The 17853-nt window shown below is 33.1% G+C and overlaps 1 protein-coding gene and 1 long non-coding RNA gene across 3 annotated transcripts in view; one reads left to right on the forward strand and one right to left on the reverse strand.

Moving 5' to 3' along the window:
• The window catches only part of LOC143227090 (uncharacterized), a 246500-nt gene that overhangs the window by 189913 nt on the left and 38734 nt on the right, over positions 1–17853 (forward strand). The window lies entirely within an intron of this gene.
• LOC143227088 (uncharacterized) lies at positions 5990–12484 on the reverse strand. Its single transcript, XM_076458617.1, has 5 exons — positions 12311–12484; positions 11297–11373; positions 9516–9620; positions 6902–7000; positions 5990–6226 (listed from the first exon to the last, which is right to left on the reverse strand). Exons 1-4 carry the CDS (start codon positions 12399–12401, stop codon positions 6911–6913), a joined length of 363 nt encoding a protein of 120 aa, XP_076314732.1. The 5' UTR covers positions 12402–12484; the 3' UTR covers positions 5990–6226; positions 6902–6910.

Raw genomic sequence — 17853 nt, forward strand, 5'->3', positions numbered from 1 at the left:
CTATGTTTCCAATGTGTAGAAAGTATGAGACTGGAGAAACTTAAGACAATTTCATATTTGTTGTTTGGAATTGTATGCAGTTTTACTCAGCACAATACTTATGGTATTTGTGATAGCCAGAATAATATTAAAAAAGCCCTTTGGTTTATTGCAAGCTATGTCAGCAGTACTAACTGTAGAAGGTGTTGCTCTGGTATCAAAACTACAACAGAATAATGAGTTAAAAAGTGTAAATTTATCAAATCTGGTTTAGGAAGTTTTGTTGCACTTCAATTTACAATATTGTGTGCTTTCAAGAAAACTTGTAAATGCTGGTGATTTTCTTCAATAATGAAGGGACTGGTGTGACTATTAATCATTATAGTCCTAAAAGGAGAACCATTGGGTGCTCAGCCCCGGTGCCCATGGTCTTAATGTGGGCTCCTTGATAGTTTCATTCCATATAAAATCACATAGGATGTAGAACCCATGAAAGTAATAAGTCCCTGGACCTACACACAATTAAATCTGCCATTGTTGATCACAAAGTAATAAAACTTGAGTTCTTGCGGTATTAAATTAGTCCAAACTTGAAGTTAAAATGATTACAAATAAACATAATTTTAATATTATATTAAATAAGCTGCTGTTCTCGGAAATATACACGTGAAATATAAAGAAAGTAAAGATAGGTTTAAATCATTCTAGAAAATGACATTCAGTTTTCATGGGTATGAATCATATTAACAGCGTCATTACGATAAATAAAAATACATATGTGAAAACGGCTGATAAGGGTTGAGAAAATTTTTATTACATGAGCGAAGAACGTCAGATTCACCATGAAAGAAAGAAATAACTGACCACATGTTTAAAGGGGATTGTGTAATTGAGTGTAGGAATGTAGAGGGCGTGCTTAAAAGTTATATTTATTAATATAGGTATAAAGGTGTTCCTTTTTATTGGTTTATTTTGGGTTTGAGTTGTTGTATAAGTAAGGCTTCTTTAAGTTTGCGGTTGTTTATGTTTGTTTATTTAGTATTTGGGTATTTGTTATGGTTATGTTGTGTTCATTCGATTTGCAGCGTTCGAAAACGTGTGAAGGTGACTTTTTGTGTTCTTTGAATCTGGTTTCCATTTTTATTCTTGTTTCTCCAATATAGAAGTCGTGGCAGTTATCACACTGTATTTTATAAATAATGTTGGTGTGGTGTTTGTCTGTGTAGTTTTTACACAGTATTGACCAAATTTTGTGCCTGGTTTTTGAATAAATTTGGTATTAACTGGAATGTCATATCTTGTTACTAGTTTTGCTAAATGTTAGTTATTTTTCTGCTGATGTCTGGAATATATGGTATGCAGCAGTATATGGTTTTGTGACTTTTAATTGGTGGGATATATTTACTTTTGATAGTTGATTTTACTTTTTGTCTAGGTGTGTACGTATAATGTTTTCTACGGTTTGTGGAGGAAACGTATTCATATTGATGAAGTATTGTTTTATTTTGTCTAATTCATCTTTAATTTTATCTGGTGAGCATAGTTTTATGGCTGTGTTTATTTGGTTTCTTAGCATGTTGAGTTTTTGTTTTGTTTCATGTGCTGAGTCCCAAGGAATGTATAGTCCAGTATGGGTGATTTTTCGGTGGATTTCTGTTTTGAATTGTTTGTCGGTTCTTGTAATTTTGAGGTTAAGAAATGATATTTGATTGCTTTCTTCCTGTTCACATGTGAAGTTAATGTTGGGATGTATAGAGTTAATGTGATTGAAAAAATTAAATGTGTGTTCTGTAGATGTGAAACCCTCAACCGTGTCATTTTCATATTTGTACCAGTATAGTGGTGGATGTAATGCTATGTTAATTGCTTGTGTTTCAACTTGTGTCATAAAAATATTGGCTAGAACTGGTGATACTGGGTTGCCCATGCTTAAGCCATTTGTTTGTATATAGTTGTGTTTTTGAACATGAAGTTTGTCTTCATCGTGGTGAATTCTTCGAGGGTTGCTAATTCGTTGCTCGGAATGTCTATTGATGGGTTAGGATCTCGGATATATAATTTTAAGGCTATCTTGCAGGCTTCGGCGGTTGGAACTGCCGCAAAGAAGGATATAACACTGAAAGTGGCCATTAAGACTTTATGACTAAGTTGATTAAGATTAGACTTGAAATTAAAAGAGTTTTTGATGATGAATGAGCTGGCTGATGTTACATATTTGGAGAATGCCATTGCTATGTATTTACCGATATTGTAATTAAACGATTCGTACGTGGACATTATTGGTCGTATGGACAATCTGGTTCATATAGTTTGGGGATTCCGTTTATTTGTGTTGTGTGTGAGTCGATCTTGCAGAGGTAGGAATAAAGTGTTTTTGAAATTGTGTTTTTTTTTTCATTTTTAGTAGTATTTTGTTTAGTTGGGTTTCGTGTGTATTTGTTGTATTTGTGTGTATTGGTTCAAATTGGTTTGTGTCTGACAGGATGTTCTTTTGTTTTAGATGTATTCATTCGTGTTAATGTTCCTTTATCTGCTTTTAGAATTTTTATACTTTTGTCTTGTTTTAGGTTTTTAGTAAAACTAATGTCTTTTTTGCAAGAATGTTTTTTTTTAATTTTCTGTTTTGTGAAATTATGTTGATGGTTTATAAGAAAATTCTTTGAAAAATCGTTTAAGATGTTGTTTTTAGGTGTTTCTCGAAAGTATATTTTTTAAATTTTTTCTGGGAAGTTTGATGTCAATAAAATGGTTGAAGATGTCTTCTTTCTGTTGGTTATTTTCGGTTGTTTTTTTTTGTTTCGTTTTCTGTGGAAAGTATCACAAGTCTATTTCAAATCAGATAAACACAACATAACCTTGAGAAACATCCAAATACTAAATAAAGAAACAAACATAAAGGAAAAATTAAAGAAGCCTTACTTATACAACAACTAAAGCCCAAAATAAATCAATACAAAGGAACACCTTTATACCTATATTAAAAATATAATCAAACATCTAAGCACGCCCTCTATATTCCTGCACTCAATTACACAACCCTCTTCAAACATGTGGTCAGCTATCAGTCAGTTACCTCTTTCTTTCTTTGTGAACCTGACGATGACCGAAGAAGGTCGAAACGTTGTTTGTTTCTCTACATAAAAAATTTCTCAACCCTTACTAGCCGTTTTTACATATATATTTTTCTCTACAAGTGGGTTTTCTTGTCATCATGGATAAATAACAAATAATCAACCAATCTTGCAACAGTCGGTTTCGTACACGATTATTAATAATGATGTTCTTTGATATTTCACTGTCAAGAAAGAGATGCTGCAATTAATTATTTCATTATAAACTTTACTGCGTGTAAAAGAAAAAATATGTATATATGTTATCAGAATATTGTAAAAGTAATCATTATCATTTCACAACACCTTTAACACGAATATTAAAATTCACACCCGTGCATACATAAATAATAGTGTACGTATTTGCCATACAACATTAGCCCTTTTTCTCAGGTATATTACCCCTAATGGTACAGTGGTATGTCTGCGGAATCACACTGGTAAAATTCGGTTTTAATACCTGTGGTGGACACAGCACAGATAACCCATTGTGTAGCTTCGTGTTTAATTACAAATAAACAAACGTTATATTAGTATATTCACATTGTTTCAATAGCGTACAAAGACCGTGAAAATAAATATTGATGATGTCGGTTTAAACATCGACTTGTTCTTAAGACGAAACTAACTAATTTCAGACATGTTATTAAGAAAATTGTTTTCATTAAAAAAAAAAAAAAACAAGAATAAATGTGAACTTCTTTAAACCAAAATCAAGGAGTCCTACTTACACAATAACTTAAACAAATTGAAATCAACATAAAGGAACACCTTTTATACCTATGCTGATTAATAGCCTAACTTCTAACTGCAACGCCCTCTACAACCCCGTACACCTTTACACTTTCGTTCCTCAGACTCGTTGCAGATTCTCTCTTTGTTAATCTGAAGATGAACTAAAACGGTCGAAACGTTGTTGTGAACGTTGTTTGAATTAATGTGCTAATACCCATATCAAGCCGTCTTAGAAAGGAATTTTTATTTCAAGTGGTTTCTCGTCATCACGGAAGATCTTTCATCTGTTGAGCAGAATTTGTAAGCTGAAATTCTTTGATATGTCGTACACGCTAATCGATTTACAAATTTTGCATACGCTGTAATATTTTTGCTTCTTTGACGTTTAGCACGTAACTACAAATTCGGATACCTGTGGTCTACCTACCAGGATTATCAGAACCAGGCACAGAATGACCAGGTAGGCGTTCGACTCGTAATATGAGGGTCGCGGGTTCGAATCCCGGTCGCAAACCAAACATGCTCACTCTATCAGCCGTGGGGCGTTATAATATGACGGTTAATCCCACTATTCGTTGGTAAAAAAAAGTAACTCAATAGTTGATAATGGGTGGTGATGACTCGCTACTTTCCCTCTTGTCATACACTGCTAAATTAGTGACGGCTGGCGCCGATAGCCCTCGAGTAGCTTTGCTCGAAATTCAAAAACAAACAAAACAATTATCAGAACCTGCATTTTTGCCTTATAAGCCTTCAGACTCAGTGCTAAGCCACTTGAGATCTTAACTGAGGCCTTAAGAAACTCTACACATCTCTGAAAACACTATAAACATGTTTAAATTGTGAACTGTTTTCGGTTATCAGAAATGAAAATAAAGTCAATCCGTATTTTATGGAAAATTAATTTTGAGCTTTATCTGTGGGTGATGACGTGGATTCCAAGAGAAAATTCAGTTGGAAAACACTCTGAAATTAATGTCTTACCTGGCACCGTTATTTGGGAGTTTCAAGAATTTGATTTTAAATTCGTCAATGGGCGTAAATGTTTGAAGATATTCTAATTTTCTTTGTTTGTCTCGTTACAGGTTTACTTGTAACAGGATTTTATGTCCTCTGGCTGATCGGTTTCATTTTCAACCTCCAAAGCCCATGTTTTTTTTTATGGCCAATATTATGTTGATGATTGCAATAACCGTTTCATTTTGGAACCACTTGGAAAAACAACCAGAATTATCTATCCTGAAGAACTGAAAGACTAAGATATGTGCGAAAACTGTGATAAGATGTGATCGAAATATATGATATAAATGTGAAATTGGTAGTGTAATGTTTGTTTGTTTGTTCTTTGAATATCACGCAAAGCTAAAAAAGAGTTATCTCGGCTAGCAGTCCCTAATTTAAAATTGAAGGACTAGTCGGGAGGCAGTTAGTCTTGTTTGTTTGTTTGTTTGATTTTGAATTTCACACAAAGCTACTCGAGAGCTATCTGTGCTAGCTGTCCCTAATTTAGCAGTGTAAGACAAGAAGGAAGGCAGCTAGTCATCACCACCCACTGCCAACTCTTGGGCTACTCTTTTTACCAACGAATAGTGGGATTGATCGCCACATTATAACGCTCCCACAGCTGAAAGGACGAGCATATTTGGCGCGACGGGGATGTGAACCCACGACCCTCAGATTACGAGTCGCACGCCTTAACACGCTTGGCCATGCCGGGCCTTCTACAAGTTTGGACAGATTTAATATCGCAAGAACTCCAGTTTCATTACTTTGTGGTCAACAATGACAGAGTTAATTTTGTTTAAGTCCAGGAGCTAATACCTTTTATGGGTTCTACATCCTATGTGATTTTATAGAGAATAAAACTGTCGAGGAGTCCACATTAAGATCATGGGCAGCGGGGCTGAGCACCCAAGCACATACCTAAATACGCCATTAGTGGTCAGGTCGCAGACAGCTCATTGTTTGAAAGTTTACTTTACAACAAACAAACAAAGTTAATTTATAACACTTGGCTCGATCATGTGTTAAGAAAGTTTAGAAATACATTAATAAAAACATTCTAAGAACGAATTACAAAAACATATTTTACAGAAGCATTTTCTTTCCTCATTGAAATATTCTGTGTAACACATATTCAGGAAATATTTTTATTTTATTCAAAAAAGAAAGATCGGATTTTCTTTCTTTAAACAAGACACCGAACAAACAATATATATTTAATTAAAAAACACAAAATGAATAATTGTATTGGTTTAAGGGAGATTTATTTTCGAGATAAAAGGTATTTAAGAGTTAAACACAACCGAACACGAGGGAAACCACAACAGAGTCAGATAATAATATTATAGGTAATATATATAGATGCTGGTCCTCATCAGCTGTTAAGTGATCCGTTGAAGCTGTAAATATAAATAACATTGAAATACATACATGTTGTTGTCAGTTCACTTACAACAGATCCACTAACATTTCATTTAATATATTAGTCAAATTATTTAATGGCAATTGTGGTATAAACCAACAACATATAGTCAATGTTCTATAATAGTGACACAATGAGTTATATGTGCTCTGTCCCTCACGAATATCAAACCTCGGTTTCAAGCTGTGTGAGTTCTTAGACATACCAACATGTCACTATGTGGATTAGAGCGTTTTATAGATATAAATGAAAAATATGGATTTCTATTAAATGTGTTTTAACATTATATAAAAACATAACGTATTAAAAGAAAAAGGTAGAGTGTCATCTTAAAAAATAGCCACACATTTGGAAAATATGTGAATAATTTAGTGCCAGTCCACTGTGCTAACAAATAAAATAAATGTCATTATAAAATTAAATATGCTAACTAATAATACTATTTACAGTACATTTTAGTAATCGTGGAATTCCTTATACAAAGTGAAATTTGTGATAAATAGTCACTTTTACGACTGTATAGCTGTTGTAAAACAGTTATGTTATATGGAACTACAAATATCTTTTACACTCTCTAGCACATATAATATTCAAGTTTCAAGATATTCATTTCATTTATTGCTGATGTATTGATTTATTTTGATTTTCTCACCTAACATTCTCAGAAACAGTTCTTAACAGCATCAGACATTGCATCATCCAAACCCACTCCAGCTTTTAAAATTTCATTACCGATACATTTTTTTACTTCCTGCATGAAGAGGTAAATACAATAAATGTTATGGGAAATGTTACAAAATTGAAAGTTTGAAGAAAACACAGAAATAATACAAAATAATAGAGATCTCATAGCCTGAAAAGTTTACCTTTCTTCTTCATGGGTTGGCTGGAAATGGTTACTTTATTTTTTCCGTTGGTTATAACTAACAAATTGTAATAAACATGTTAGCAAAATAATATACGAATGCAGAAGAAGTCGTGGGACACACCTCCAGAAATATATTACTATTTACATATGTTTTGCCAAATTCAACCTACATAGTGTCGACTTTCCACTCTTTCATGATATAATTAACCGTATTGTGTTTTACCTTATTTTTCAGAAAGAGGACAACACTATGACTGTTGCGTGGAGTGACGATATTTCAATATTACTGCCAGAATAGTGGGATTGATCGAACATTATAACCCGTCCCACGGCTGAAAGGGTGAGCATGTTTGGCGCGACGGGGATGCGTACACGCGAGCCTCAGATTACGAGTCGCTCGCCTTAACACGCTTGGCCATGCCAAGCGATTAAGATCTCTGAACTTAAAGCTCTTCAGAAAATGGAATGTGAACGAGGTTTTAAAGTTGTAATATTGTTGATGCCTTATTTTTCTCCAACTTTAATTATGGCAATTGTAGGATTAAGGGAACAAATATACACTTTTTTACGGTAGAAATAATCTACAATTTAGTTACCTTTGATTTCTTTACAGCTTGGTTGCCCTTGAAAATGTTTGCCTTCAGGTTTCGGAGATGCAAATAATTTAAAACAAAACGAAATAAATATTTACCGATAAAGGGTGATTTCGAAATGTTAGATTGTAAGGTAATTTAATAGCTTGTATAGCCCAGATGGACCAGAATATTTCTTATTGTCATGTAAGAATGGATTGAACACTAATATATTCCTTCCTACTGCAATAAAAATAATTTAACATTAAAAGACATACAATGTGTGAATATTACTTTACCAGGATCCAAACCATATAATTTTTAGAAGGTCTGGGGTCATATATCCGCCCCCAAGAAAGGTTTTAAAGATTTAAAACTGTGAGATTAAATCTTGAGACACTGAATTAAGAGAAGTGAGTTTTAATTCATAAGTTGTAGCTATACATTACATGAAAAAGAGGTCAGGCCGTTCCTGGGTGGAGCAATGGCTTCCTATGGCTCTAATATTAGGTTAATAGTTGGTTTACAATACCATAGATTTAAACATCTGCATCTAATCTTAGGCAAGTCAAAATTTAAATGGTAATATTATAGTTATGTATTACATTTTATGATGCTGTGTATATAAATTTTAATCAAGTACTTCTAGTAGTTACGTTGTATTAACATGGTTCTGTATTGTTCTGCAAATTTCAAATTTGATTAATAGTTACCTTATAGTACCATATTGCTGCATCTATCCTTCTACACATAATAGTTAAATATAGTTAGATGAATAACTAGGTTTGAAATTAATCTTTAAAGATGCATTTAGAGCAATATTTTCATAAAACCTAAAAAACAGAAACAACTGTCAAAATTAATTATCAAGTATGTAAGTAGTAGCCTTTAAAATATACTACAAAGATGCTTTCAAACAATTAAATTTTAAAATAACAATTTCTTGATACCATCCTAGTATAAGTTAAAATTGATCTAAACCTAATAGAGTATAATAAATGATAATAGATAGTAAATTCAAACTTCTAGATGAAGACATTTTTCAGATTATTTTGTGTGAAGTTTCGAGCAGACGCACTTCATCAGTCACTAATGATCTTTAATGACTGAAAATATTTTCATTTAGACGTATCGAATTATTCTTAACTTAATTTATACAAGTTTTTCGTCTCATGCTTTGCGGAATAATATGCATCCATAAGCCTGTACAGTTTGTTTTTAAAACAGGGTAGCTTGAAACAGACTAAATACCGTGTTTCTCCGAAAATAAGACAGGGCTTATATTAATTTTCACCCAAAATATTACACTAGGGCTTATTTTCGGGGGATGTCTTATTTTGATATATTAAAAAATGAAGTTACAAAGTAAAACTATTAAACTAACCATTTAAAATAAACTATTATTAAACTATTAAACTAAGTGATTAATACTTACACAAACTAATTAACTAACTATTAAACTAATTAATAAATTAATTTTGTTTTATTTCTTTCCTCTTCCTGCCACTCTTAACTAGGGCTTATTTTAAGCGTAGGGCTTATATTAAAACTATCCCCAAAAACACACTAGGTCTTATTTTATGGGTAGGTCTTATTATCGGAGAAACACGGTATGAGATCGCACCCGTGACTGAAGCTACACCGACTTACGCTGTATCCAAAATATCGAGTGGCGTCAACCTCAAATTGTATTCAAAACATTTGGGATTACAAAAGGAAACATTTTGAGCGATAGTTAATCATACAACAAAACTAAATAAGATAATTTAGAGACTAGTGATATAAACGTTGATTGAACAAAAAATTATATATTAGACAAACATCACCTTCTCATCCGCTTCTCTTTCTGCTTTGCACATTTCTCTCACGTACTCTTCAAAATTACCATAAGAAAATTTTGAATATTCACATTTTTTAACTGCATCTGGAAGCTTGAGATAAAAAATACTTTCTGGTCAATCAACTTTAATATTACATTCCACAACTTTATTTTCATGAAAGTTAATTGTTTAACCATATCCATATGGCAGGAATCATATGATTCTTATGAACTCTATTATAACCACCTTTAAATATATTTATTTTCTCTTTATTAATAATGAAGTTGATATATTTATTTATACATAAACAACCACTTAAGAATTGAGATAAAACAATATTTCGAAGGAAAGGCAGAGGATGGAAAACAAAACTGAAAGAAACGAAACCACATTGTTTTAGATCTGTAAACTGTATCTAAATATAACAACACATTTATAGTGTAATCATTTACACAATAAAAAATTAAAGCAAGTAGAATAAAAATTACATGCGTCAAACAAACTTTATTTATATCATAACCACAAATGTTTTAAAAATTAATCGCGTTGTCTTCGTTTCTACCTCTCAATAACGAGTTAATAAAATAAATAAAAACGTCAGCAAATAGATAGTTTAAAGCAAATAGGATCACAGCAGACATGTAAAACAGCCCACATTGATATAACGATACGTCTGCGAACCAACAACGCTAGAAACCAATTTTCGATACTCATGTTGGTAGGAGCACAAATATCCCATTGTGTATCTTTGTGTTCAACTACGAACAAATATATGTAGAATATGAGAAATAATCGGTAAGGTGCACCAGATGAAGGCCATACAAACTTGAAGTGATAGAAAAAGTTATATGCTTTATTACTTTTTTGTTAATTTCGCGCAAGGCTACTCGAGGGATGTCTGCCCTAGCCGTCTCTAATTTAGGAGTGTAACATTAGAGGAAAGGCAGCTAGTCTTCACCACCTGCCGCCAAATCTTGGGCTACTCTTTCACCAACCAAAAGTGGGATTGACATCACATGATAACGCCCCCACGGCAGAAAAGGCGAGCATGTTTGGTGCGACGGGGATGCGAACCCGCGACCCTCAGACTACGAGTCGATCGCCTTAACCCACCTGGCCATGCCGGGCCTTGCTATATTGTAGTAATTATTTCTGTACAACGCATGTTATTAATTTTATTCACGTGCAGGCAATATGGGAATTGATTACATAAGTTAAAGTAAGGGGCGCTGCAGACATCATTATAAAGGTGCTGTACTAACAACAACGAGAATTTTACTGCAAAAACATCTCCTATTTTATAGCACGCTTCGTATGAACTGCTGCTTAATCGATGTTTAACACTTAATAATCTTTGATGGAACAAATAGTGTTAACATTTTTAAATTTCGCTGATTACGTTTTCAAGATGTGTAAAACATCGAGACCTTCCGAAAGGTGATCTATAAACCTACAACACTGAGCATTGTAATTCATTAAACTTATCGCTAACACACGAGACCTTGATTCATAGAATTATGTTTTAGAATTTTAACTTACCACCAAAATATGTTAAGACAGAAGATTCATGTCAGCAACACGTTATTTCCAAAATGTTTTGGTTTGTTTCTTTATTTAGAATTAAGCACAAAGCTACACAATGGCTTATCTGTGATCAGCCCACCACGGGTATCGAAACACGGTTTTTACTGGTGTGAGTTCGCAGACAAGCCGCTGTGTTAATGAAGGGCGTTTCCAAAATTACACTGAGTTAACGATATATGATTAATTATAACTAAAACACTTACCCATTCTGCTTGTTGTTTATAACGTTCTCCTAGGCACACTCTCAGATGATTCACTTTTGCAGAATCGTCTTTAATACCTACATAAAATAAAAACATGTCTGATCTATTTGGTGGGGTAGATTTAATTTTACGAACCAGTGTTAGTAAAACTACTTTATTAATCGTAAGTTTTCTGATTCGCATATTTACGATACATAATACTAGATATATTACAACAGATTTTTTGAAGTGTCGATGTGAGTTGATGAGATGAATCATTATATAAACTATTAGAAACACCCGCAGGTACAATTGCTATTTCCTTCGAAAACTTAACATTCAATAATGTTTATCAACTATGAAAAATTTATTTAAATTTAATTTTAAAATGAGCTATCATTATTGTAATACATTCCAGAGTAAATTTTGTTGAGGCATTTCTGTGCAAGCGCAGATATCAATGAAAGTGTTTTCTTTTCTGTTCCAAAATTTTTACTGAAGAAAAACAAATAATGTTTAGTTTTTCTTTTAAAGGTTTTATATTTGAAACATACTCCTTTTTGTGATTTTTATTACTTAAGTTTGAAACTTACCAATTTTTAATGGTTAAATCTAAAATTTTCCAGTTTTTTTTTCTGATTTTTACTGGTTTAATGAGAAACATAATTTTATGCAAATCTCAATTTTTTTTTTACTGCTGAGTTATAAAAATACAAGTTAGTACTCATCAAAATAGCTCTAGGAGTGGATGTTCAACCCAGATAGCAGGTATCAATTGAAATTTTTAAAACCGACACTCAACTCTTCAGAGTGATAGAAAATTGCAAGGGTCAAATGAGACAATTTCAGATTTTTTCTTAACTTTAATAAAATAGCTATGTATATCACAAAACTTTGCTCTGATAATATTTCGATATAGTTTTCAGATTCTTTGGGTTTCTCCTGATCAAATGAAGATATTAATTGAAAACATTTACTTTCATAGAACGATTACTTTACAATTTATACATTAATAAACTTTGAAAATGAACTAACTGCACATCAATTTCCACATCATGTCTATAGAGTTGCCGTTCATCACCGTCAGGCTTACGACCACAACAAGAGCTCTAAACAGAACTTTCATGTTGAATGTTGAGAACTTTGTTCTTTTGATGAATATTTCAAGTTAAGAAAAACACTTTTATATAATTCTTCCAATAGCTTAGAGCCAATAATTTCAACTATATTGTGATTAACCCTAAAATGATCTGAACTTTGTTGGTGTATTTACCTATCATTTCGTAGTTCTTTCCGGATTGGAGAAATTGGATTTGGATTTAACGAATAACGATGTCATTGTATCAAAGAGAGGCGCTTCCTCCCAACAATAAGATCGCGGACTCAAACCTGTTTGTTTCACTCTTATTCCTTGTGGAAGCTTCACTCTGTTATATTACGTTATACGTATTACAGGCTAGAAGAGTTGTTTGAAGTTACATCCACAAGAAGAAGGTAATATTGGCAATGGTGTAGTGTTGTGAAAATGCGTTCCCATTCATATATATATATTTTTTGTCATAGGTAGAATGTTGTTCCCTTATTATTTTGAGCAAGCCCACCTTTACAAACCACTGACTTCATGAAGTTTTGGTTACCCTTAGAACAAAAACAAATAATCATGAACTCTTTCATCCAAACTTTCATAAACTCTTTCATCCAAGTAATCAAAGTATAATGACAGGAAAGATTGAAAATATAATGTGTGCTTCTGTTTATTATGGTTACCAAACAACTCATGGTCAGAGTTATAGTTTTTAATTTTCACACTTGTTTCAGAGCTGATTTGAAAACTTGAAGAAACAAAATGAGCGTTATTGTTCAGATTTTTCAATACGGACAATGAAATTTTAAAGTAAATCTCCTGACATTTTCTACTTCTAACTTTCTCAACCTGTTTTCTATGTTTATTTTCCACTCAGAGTCTGAATTAGAAACACACTGCAAAAAAAGCATTAAATTTCCATTACTGAAGAGCAAATAAACTCGTGATTTTTAATTCCCGTCTTTAGGTGGGGCAGGGCTTATCAGCTTATTTGTAGCATAGTGATTGCAGTGGGCATTGTCTAAAGTACGAGGTAAAAGTGAAAGAAAATGTTTACGACATGGCTCTGTAAAGAGCCTGATCCAGTCCAATAATCTTGTTTGGTATTTGATTGTCAGTTATACTTCAGTATTAGTCGGCATTTAGTAATAATAGGTGCTTAGGAACATCCCATTTCTTATTTTACCATACTTAACTGGTAACAAATAATTGTTAAGTTTCTAGTCATACAAATATGGCCCGTTTGGTTCGACTGCTATTATTCATCGTATGTCCTCCCACAAATGGTTCCTGTCCACTGACAATGATGGACATATTCACAAATTTACGTATTTGTTAAAGACCGAAGACCATTATAAGGTATTATTTCTTCTGGGCACATGAAATACAAAAAGAGTGTTTGTGATGTAAGAAGTTTCTTATACTGTGACACAGGTATATTAAAATGGACAACACCTATATTGTGGGATATCTCTCGACTTATTTTATCTGCTTTACTGATCTAGTTGCATTTATTTTTTAATATTTTTCTTTGATTCCATAGTTTAAAGTATTGAGAATTTTTAGAACTGTCAGTTCAAGTAAGAGATTTATTTAAGCAACTAACATCAGAGCAGTTTACTGAATTGATAGTCACTGTACATAATGTATTCAAGAAAACTCCATTTATATTGGTCTTTTTATTACAAATGGTTCCGTAACAGGAGACAACAGCTATGCCAAATCATGAAAATGCTGACAAAAACCTAAATTACATCTTTCTTAGCGGTTTATATTACCAAGAGTTTATAACTTTATGTCAACTACTATACCAGGGATGATCTTACTAGTTAGGTTATAGATGCGTGAAAGTTGAAAGTACTTAAGTAATATCTAAGCTTCTCTTTTAAACGTTAAAATCCTCATCTAGCTCAATAAATTTCTACAGATTAAATGTCATCTACAAATTACATGTAATTTGTACTTGTTTGTTTTTGAATTTCGCACAAAGATACTCGAGGGCTATCTGTGCTAGCCGTCCCTAATTTAGCAGTGTAAGACAAGAGGGAAGGCAGTTAGTCATCACCACCCACCGCCAACTCTTGGGCTACTCTTTTACCAATGAACAGTGGGACTGACCGTCATTTTATAACGCTCCCACGGCTTAAAGGGCGAGCTTGTTTGGCGCTACGGGGATGGGAACCCGCGACCCTCAGATTACGAGTCGCACACCTTAACACGCTTGGCCATGCCGGCCAAATAACGCACAAGCAAGGTCTTCCAAGAAGTTAATTTATAAATTTATTAGAATTTGTCTCTTAATGTCTTCCAAAATGATACTTTAACTATATCAAACAAATCAGTTAAAGTTAGATATGTAGAGTTTTGAACGAAAGTGATGGCCGTGCGGGGCATCTCAATGATTGCGAGTTAATCCCTATTTCATAACACGTAATACCCATGAAACATCACTACTAAAAACTTACACTTTGAGTCAAATGGTTTGATGAAAAATATGAAAAACTGATCAACTAATCTGGTAAGAGACATCAGATTTAGTAACGCTTTCAATACCTTCAGTCATGTGAAAAACTTAGGACACCCTATTAAAGCCTGTGTATTTTTGTAACATTTTTGGATAAATAGATATTCAATCTCAATTTTAACAATACTGAGATATTATAGAAATATAACTTAACATTTAAAACTGATGAAAATTCTTTTCAAGATCTTCTGTAAATGTAATTCTACAAAAAATGCATATTCTAACTGAGAAAATGTTAGGACACCCTATCCCCTAATAGCTAGTGTTACCCCCTTTGGCTGAAATAACTGCAGTGAGACGTTTCTTGTAGCCATCTATCAGTCTCTGACATCGGTCTGAAAAAAGTTTGCCCCACTCCTCAATGCAGAATTCTTTCAGCTGTGAGATGTTTGAGGGTTTTTTGCATGTACAGCCCGTTTCAAGACATCCCACAGCATCTCAATGGGATTGAGATCTGGGCTTTGACTCGGCCATTCCAGGACTCGCCATTTCTTAGTTTTCAGCCAGTCCTAGGTGGATTTACTGGTATGTTTGGGACATTGTCGTGTTGCAGGGTCAGTTTCGCTTCAGCTTTAATTTTCATACAGATGGTCTCACATGTTCCTCAAGCACCCTCTGTACACCATAGAATTCATGGTGTATTTCGTGATTGTGAGGTGTTTAGGTCTTGCTGCTGCAATGCAGCCCAAAACCATGACACTTCCACCTCCATGCTTCACAGTTGCTATGAGGTTCTTTGTATGGAATGCTGTATTTGGTTTACGCCAAACATGTCCTCTGTTCTGGTGTCCAAATAATTCAATTTTGGACTCATCTGTCCAAAGAACATTATTCCAGAAGCCCTGGTCTTTGTCTACATTCTCTCTGGCAAACGTCAGTCTGGCCATGATGTGTCTCAGAGAGAGCAAAGGTTTCTTCCCTGCACACCTACCATGCAAGTTACAATTGTGCAGGCTCTTTCTGATTGTAGAGGCATGCACTTTCACATCAACAGTAGCTAGAGCCAGTTGTAGGTCCCGTAATGAAATGTTAGGGTTTTTGGAGACTTTATTACCATCTTGTGGTATGCTCTCGGCGTAAACTTGCTTGGACAACCAGACATGGGCATGTTGGCAGTTGTTTTGAAAGCCCTCCGCTTGTTGACTATTTTCCGGACTGTGGAATGGTTGATTTCAAAATATTGTGAGATCTTTTTAAATTCCTTACCATACTCATAAGCTTCTACAATTTTCCTTCTGAAGGTCTCAGACAGCTAATTTTCTCTCACCATGGTTCTTAATCTCACTTCAACAGTCAGGAGCATATTAAATAAGGAAAGCCTCATTCAAAATACTGAGTATCTTCTAATCATGTCCACATGGTGTGATACACCTGTGTGTGAGTTGAGCCATTGTAAGGGGGAATAAATGTTGGGGTGTCCTAACTTTTCCTCACTAAGAATATGCATTTTTGTAGAATTACATTTACAGAAGATCTTGAAAAGTCTTTTCTTCAGTTTTAATTGTTTTGTTATATTCCTATAATCTCTCAGTATTGTTAAAATTGAAAATAAATATCTATATATCGAAAAATGTTACAAGAATACAGAAGCTTTCATTGGGTGTCCTAACTTTTTCACATGACTGTAAATATCGTGGAAAAGTATTAAAACTGAACAACTTGATGATATCGTGTTTATAGAGAAGTAAAGAAATTGATACAGAAAAACACAAAAATAGTTTATTTTTGTTTTTTGGTGCAAAGTTAAACAAAACGCTATCTGGGTACGTTTACCTAAATGAATCAAATCCCAGGTTTGAATTTTGTAGATCCGTAAACTTATTGTTATCATATTTAATAATCACTTTATCTTTATTTGTACTTAATGTTTCTCTGGCCTGAAATACCATCATATTTATTTTCGTGGAAAATATTATAGTATTATAGCTATTAAATTACGTTTAATTGGTTTAAATAAATTTGTTTCTGACGGTGTTTTATAGCCAGATCGCATATTTAGACTATTATTGCAGCAGCTGAACGTTCAGAACTTTACATTTAAGCCCTATTGGGGAACTAGGAATTTTAAACCCAAACCAACACAAGTTTTTCTAAATGTCACGTAAAACAAAGTAAAAACTCTAAACTTACTTTCATTTCAGTGAAGCAATAGTGTGTTTGACTATTTTAATCAAATATCTTTGCAATATTTTTAATCTATGCCTTAATATATATTATGACGTCATTATAGTGAGGAGATACATTAAAACATCAAATAACCATTTTGAAAGAATGTTTATTTGATCCAAACTAACTAAATTGATAATACCTTAGATACCAGGATTTACCTATATGATTACAATGTGACGTCATTATCATTTAATGTCTTTAGCTATGGACTTATACAGTCAAAGTATAAGTTTCCATATACAAACCACAAAGAGTTTAATTATATTTTTTGTGAATTTAAATGATTACAATATTTTCACTTGCTTCTACAGTTATAAAAAAGTTATAAAAACTGTCATAATACATTTAAGAATCTAAGGAGATGACTTAAGGAAAGTTACAAGCACGAAGTGTTTTTGTTTTGTCGTCAAGCACAAAGCTATTGAAAAGGTTATCTGTTGTCTTTCCACCATAGGTATCGAAACTCAGTTTCTAGTGGTATAAGAAAGCAGCCATCAAGTTGTGCTTTTGGCAGGCTGAACATAAAGAGTAAAAGTATAAAATTAATGCGGTATATTTAATATTGAGTTAAATTATATTAATATTATTTAATGTCATGCCTTGTAGGACTTGAAACTGATAAAAATAACAGAAGTTTTACGAAGACGATCAATGAAAACGCGTTCGGTGAAACCTCATTAAAATGTAACAGAAAGTTGCGTAATATAATTTTGTATGTAATATATAATTGTATGTTATGTATTATATATATAATTTACATTTGTCATAGCGAAACGGGAACATATTACAATGACGATGTTA

This window comes from Tachypleus tridentatus, chromosome 9, assembly GCF_004210375.1.
Source record: "Tachypleus tridentatus isolate NWPU-2018 chromosome 9, ASM421037v1, whole genome shotgun sequence".
In the NCBI taxonomy this organism is placed as follows: Eukaryota; Metazoa; Arthropoda; class Merostomata; order Xiphosura; family Limulidae; genus Tachypleus; species Tachypleus tridentatus.

Excerpts from the sequence above, each read along its gene's own strand:
- LOC143227088 (XM_076458617.1), bottom strand. The coding sequence starts at position 12,401 with ATGAAAGTTCTGTTTAGAGCTCTTGTTGTGGTCGTAAGCCTGACGGTG. Across the intron at positions 9,621-11,296 it reads ATAAACAACAAGCAGAATGG|CTTCCAGATGCAGTTAAAAA; the intron begins GTAAGTGTTTTA and ends TTTTATCTCAAG. Across the intron at positions 7,001-9,515 it reads AAAGAGAAGCGGATGAGAAG|GAAGTAAAAAAATGTATCGG; the intron begins GTGATGTTTGTC and ends CTCTTCATGCAG.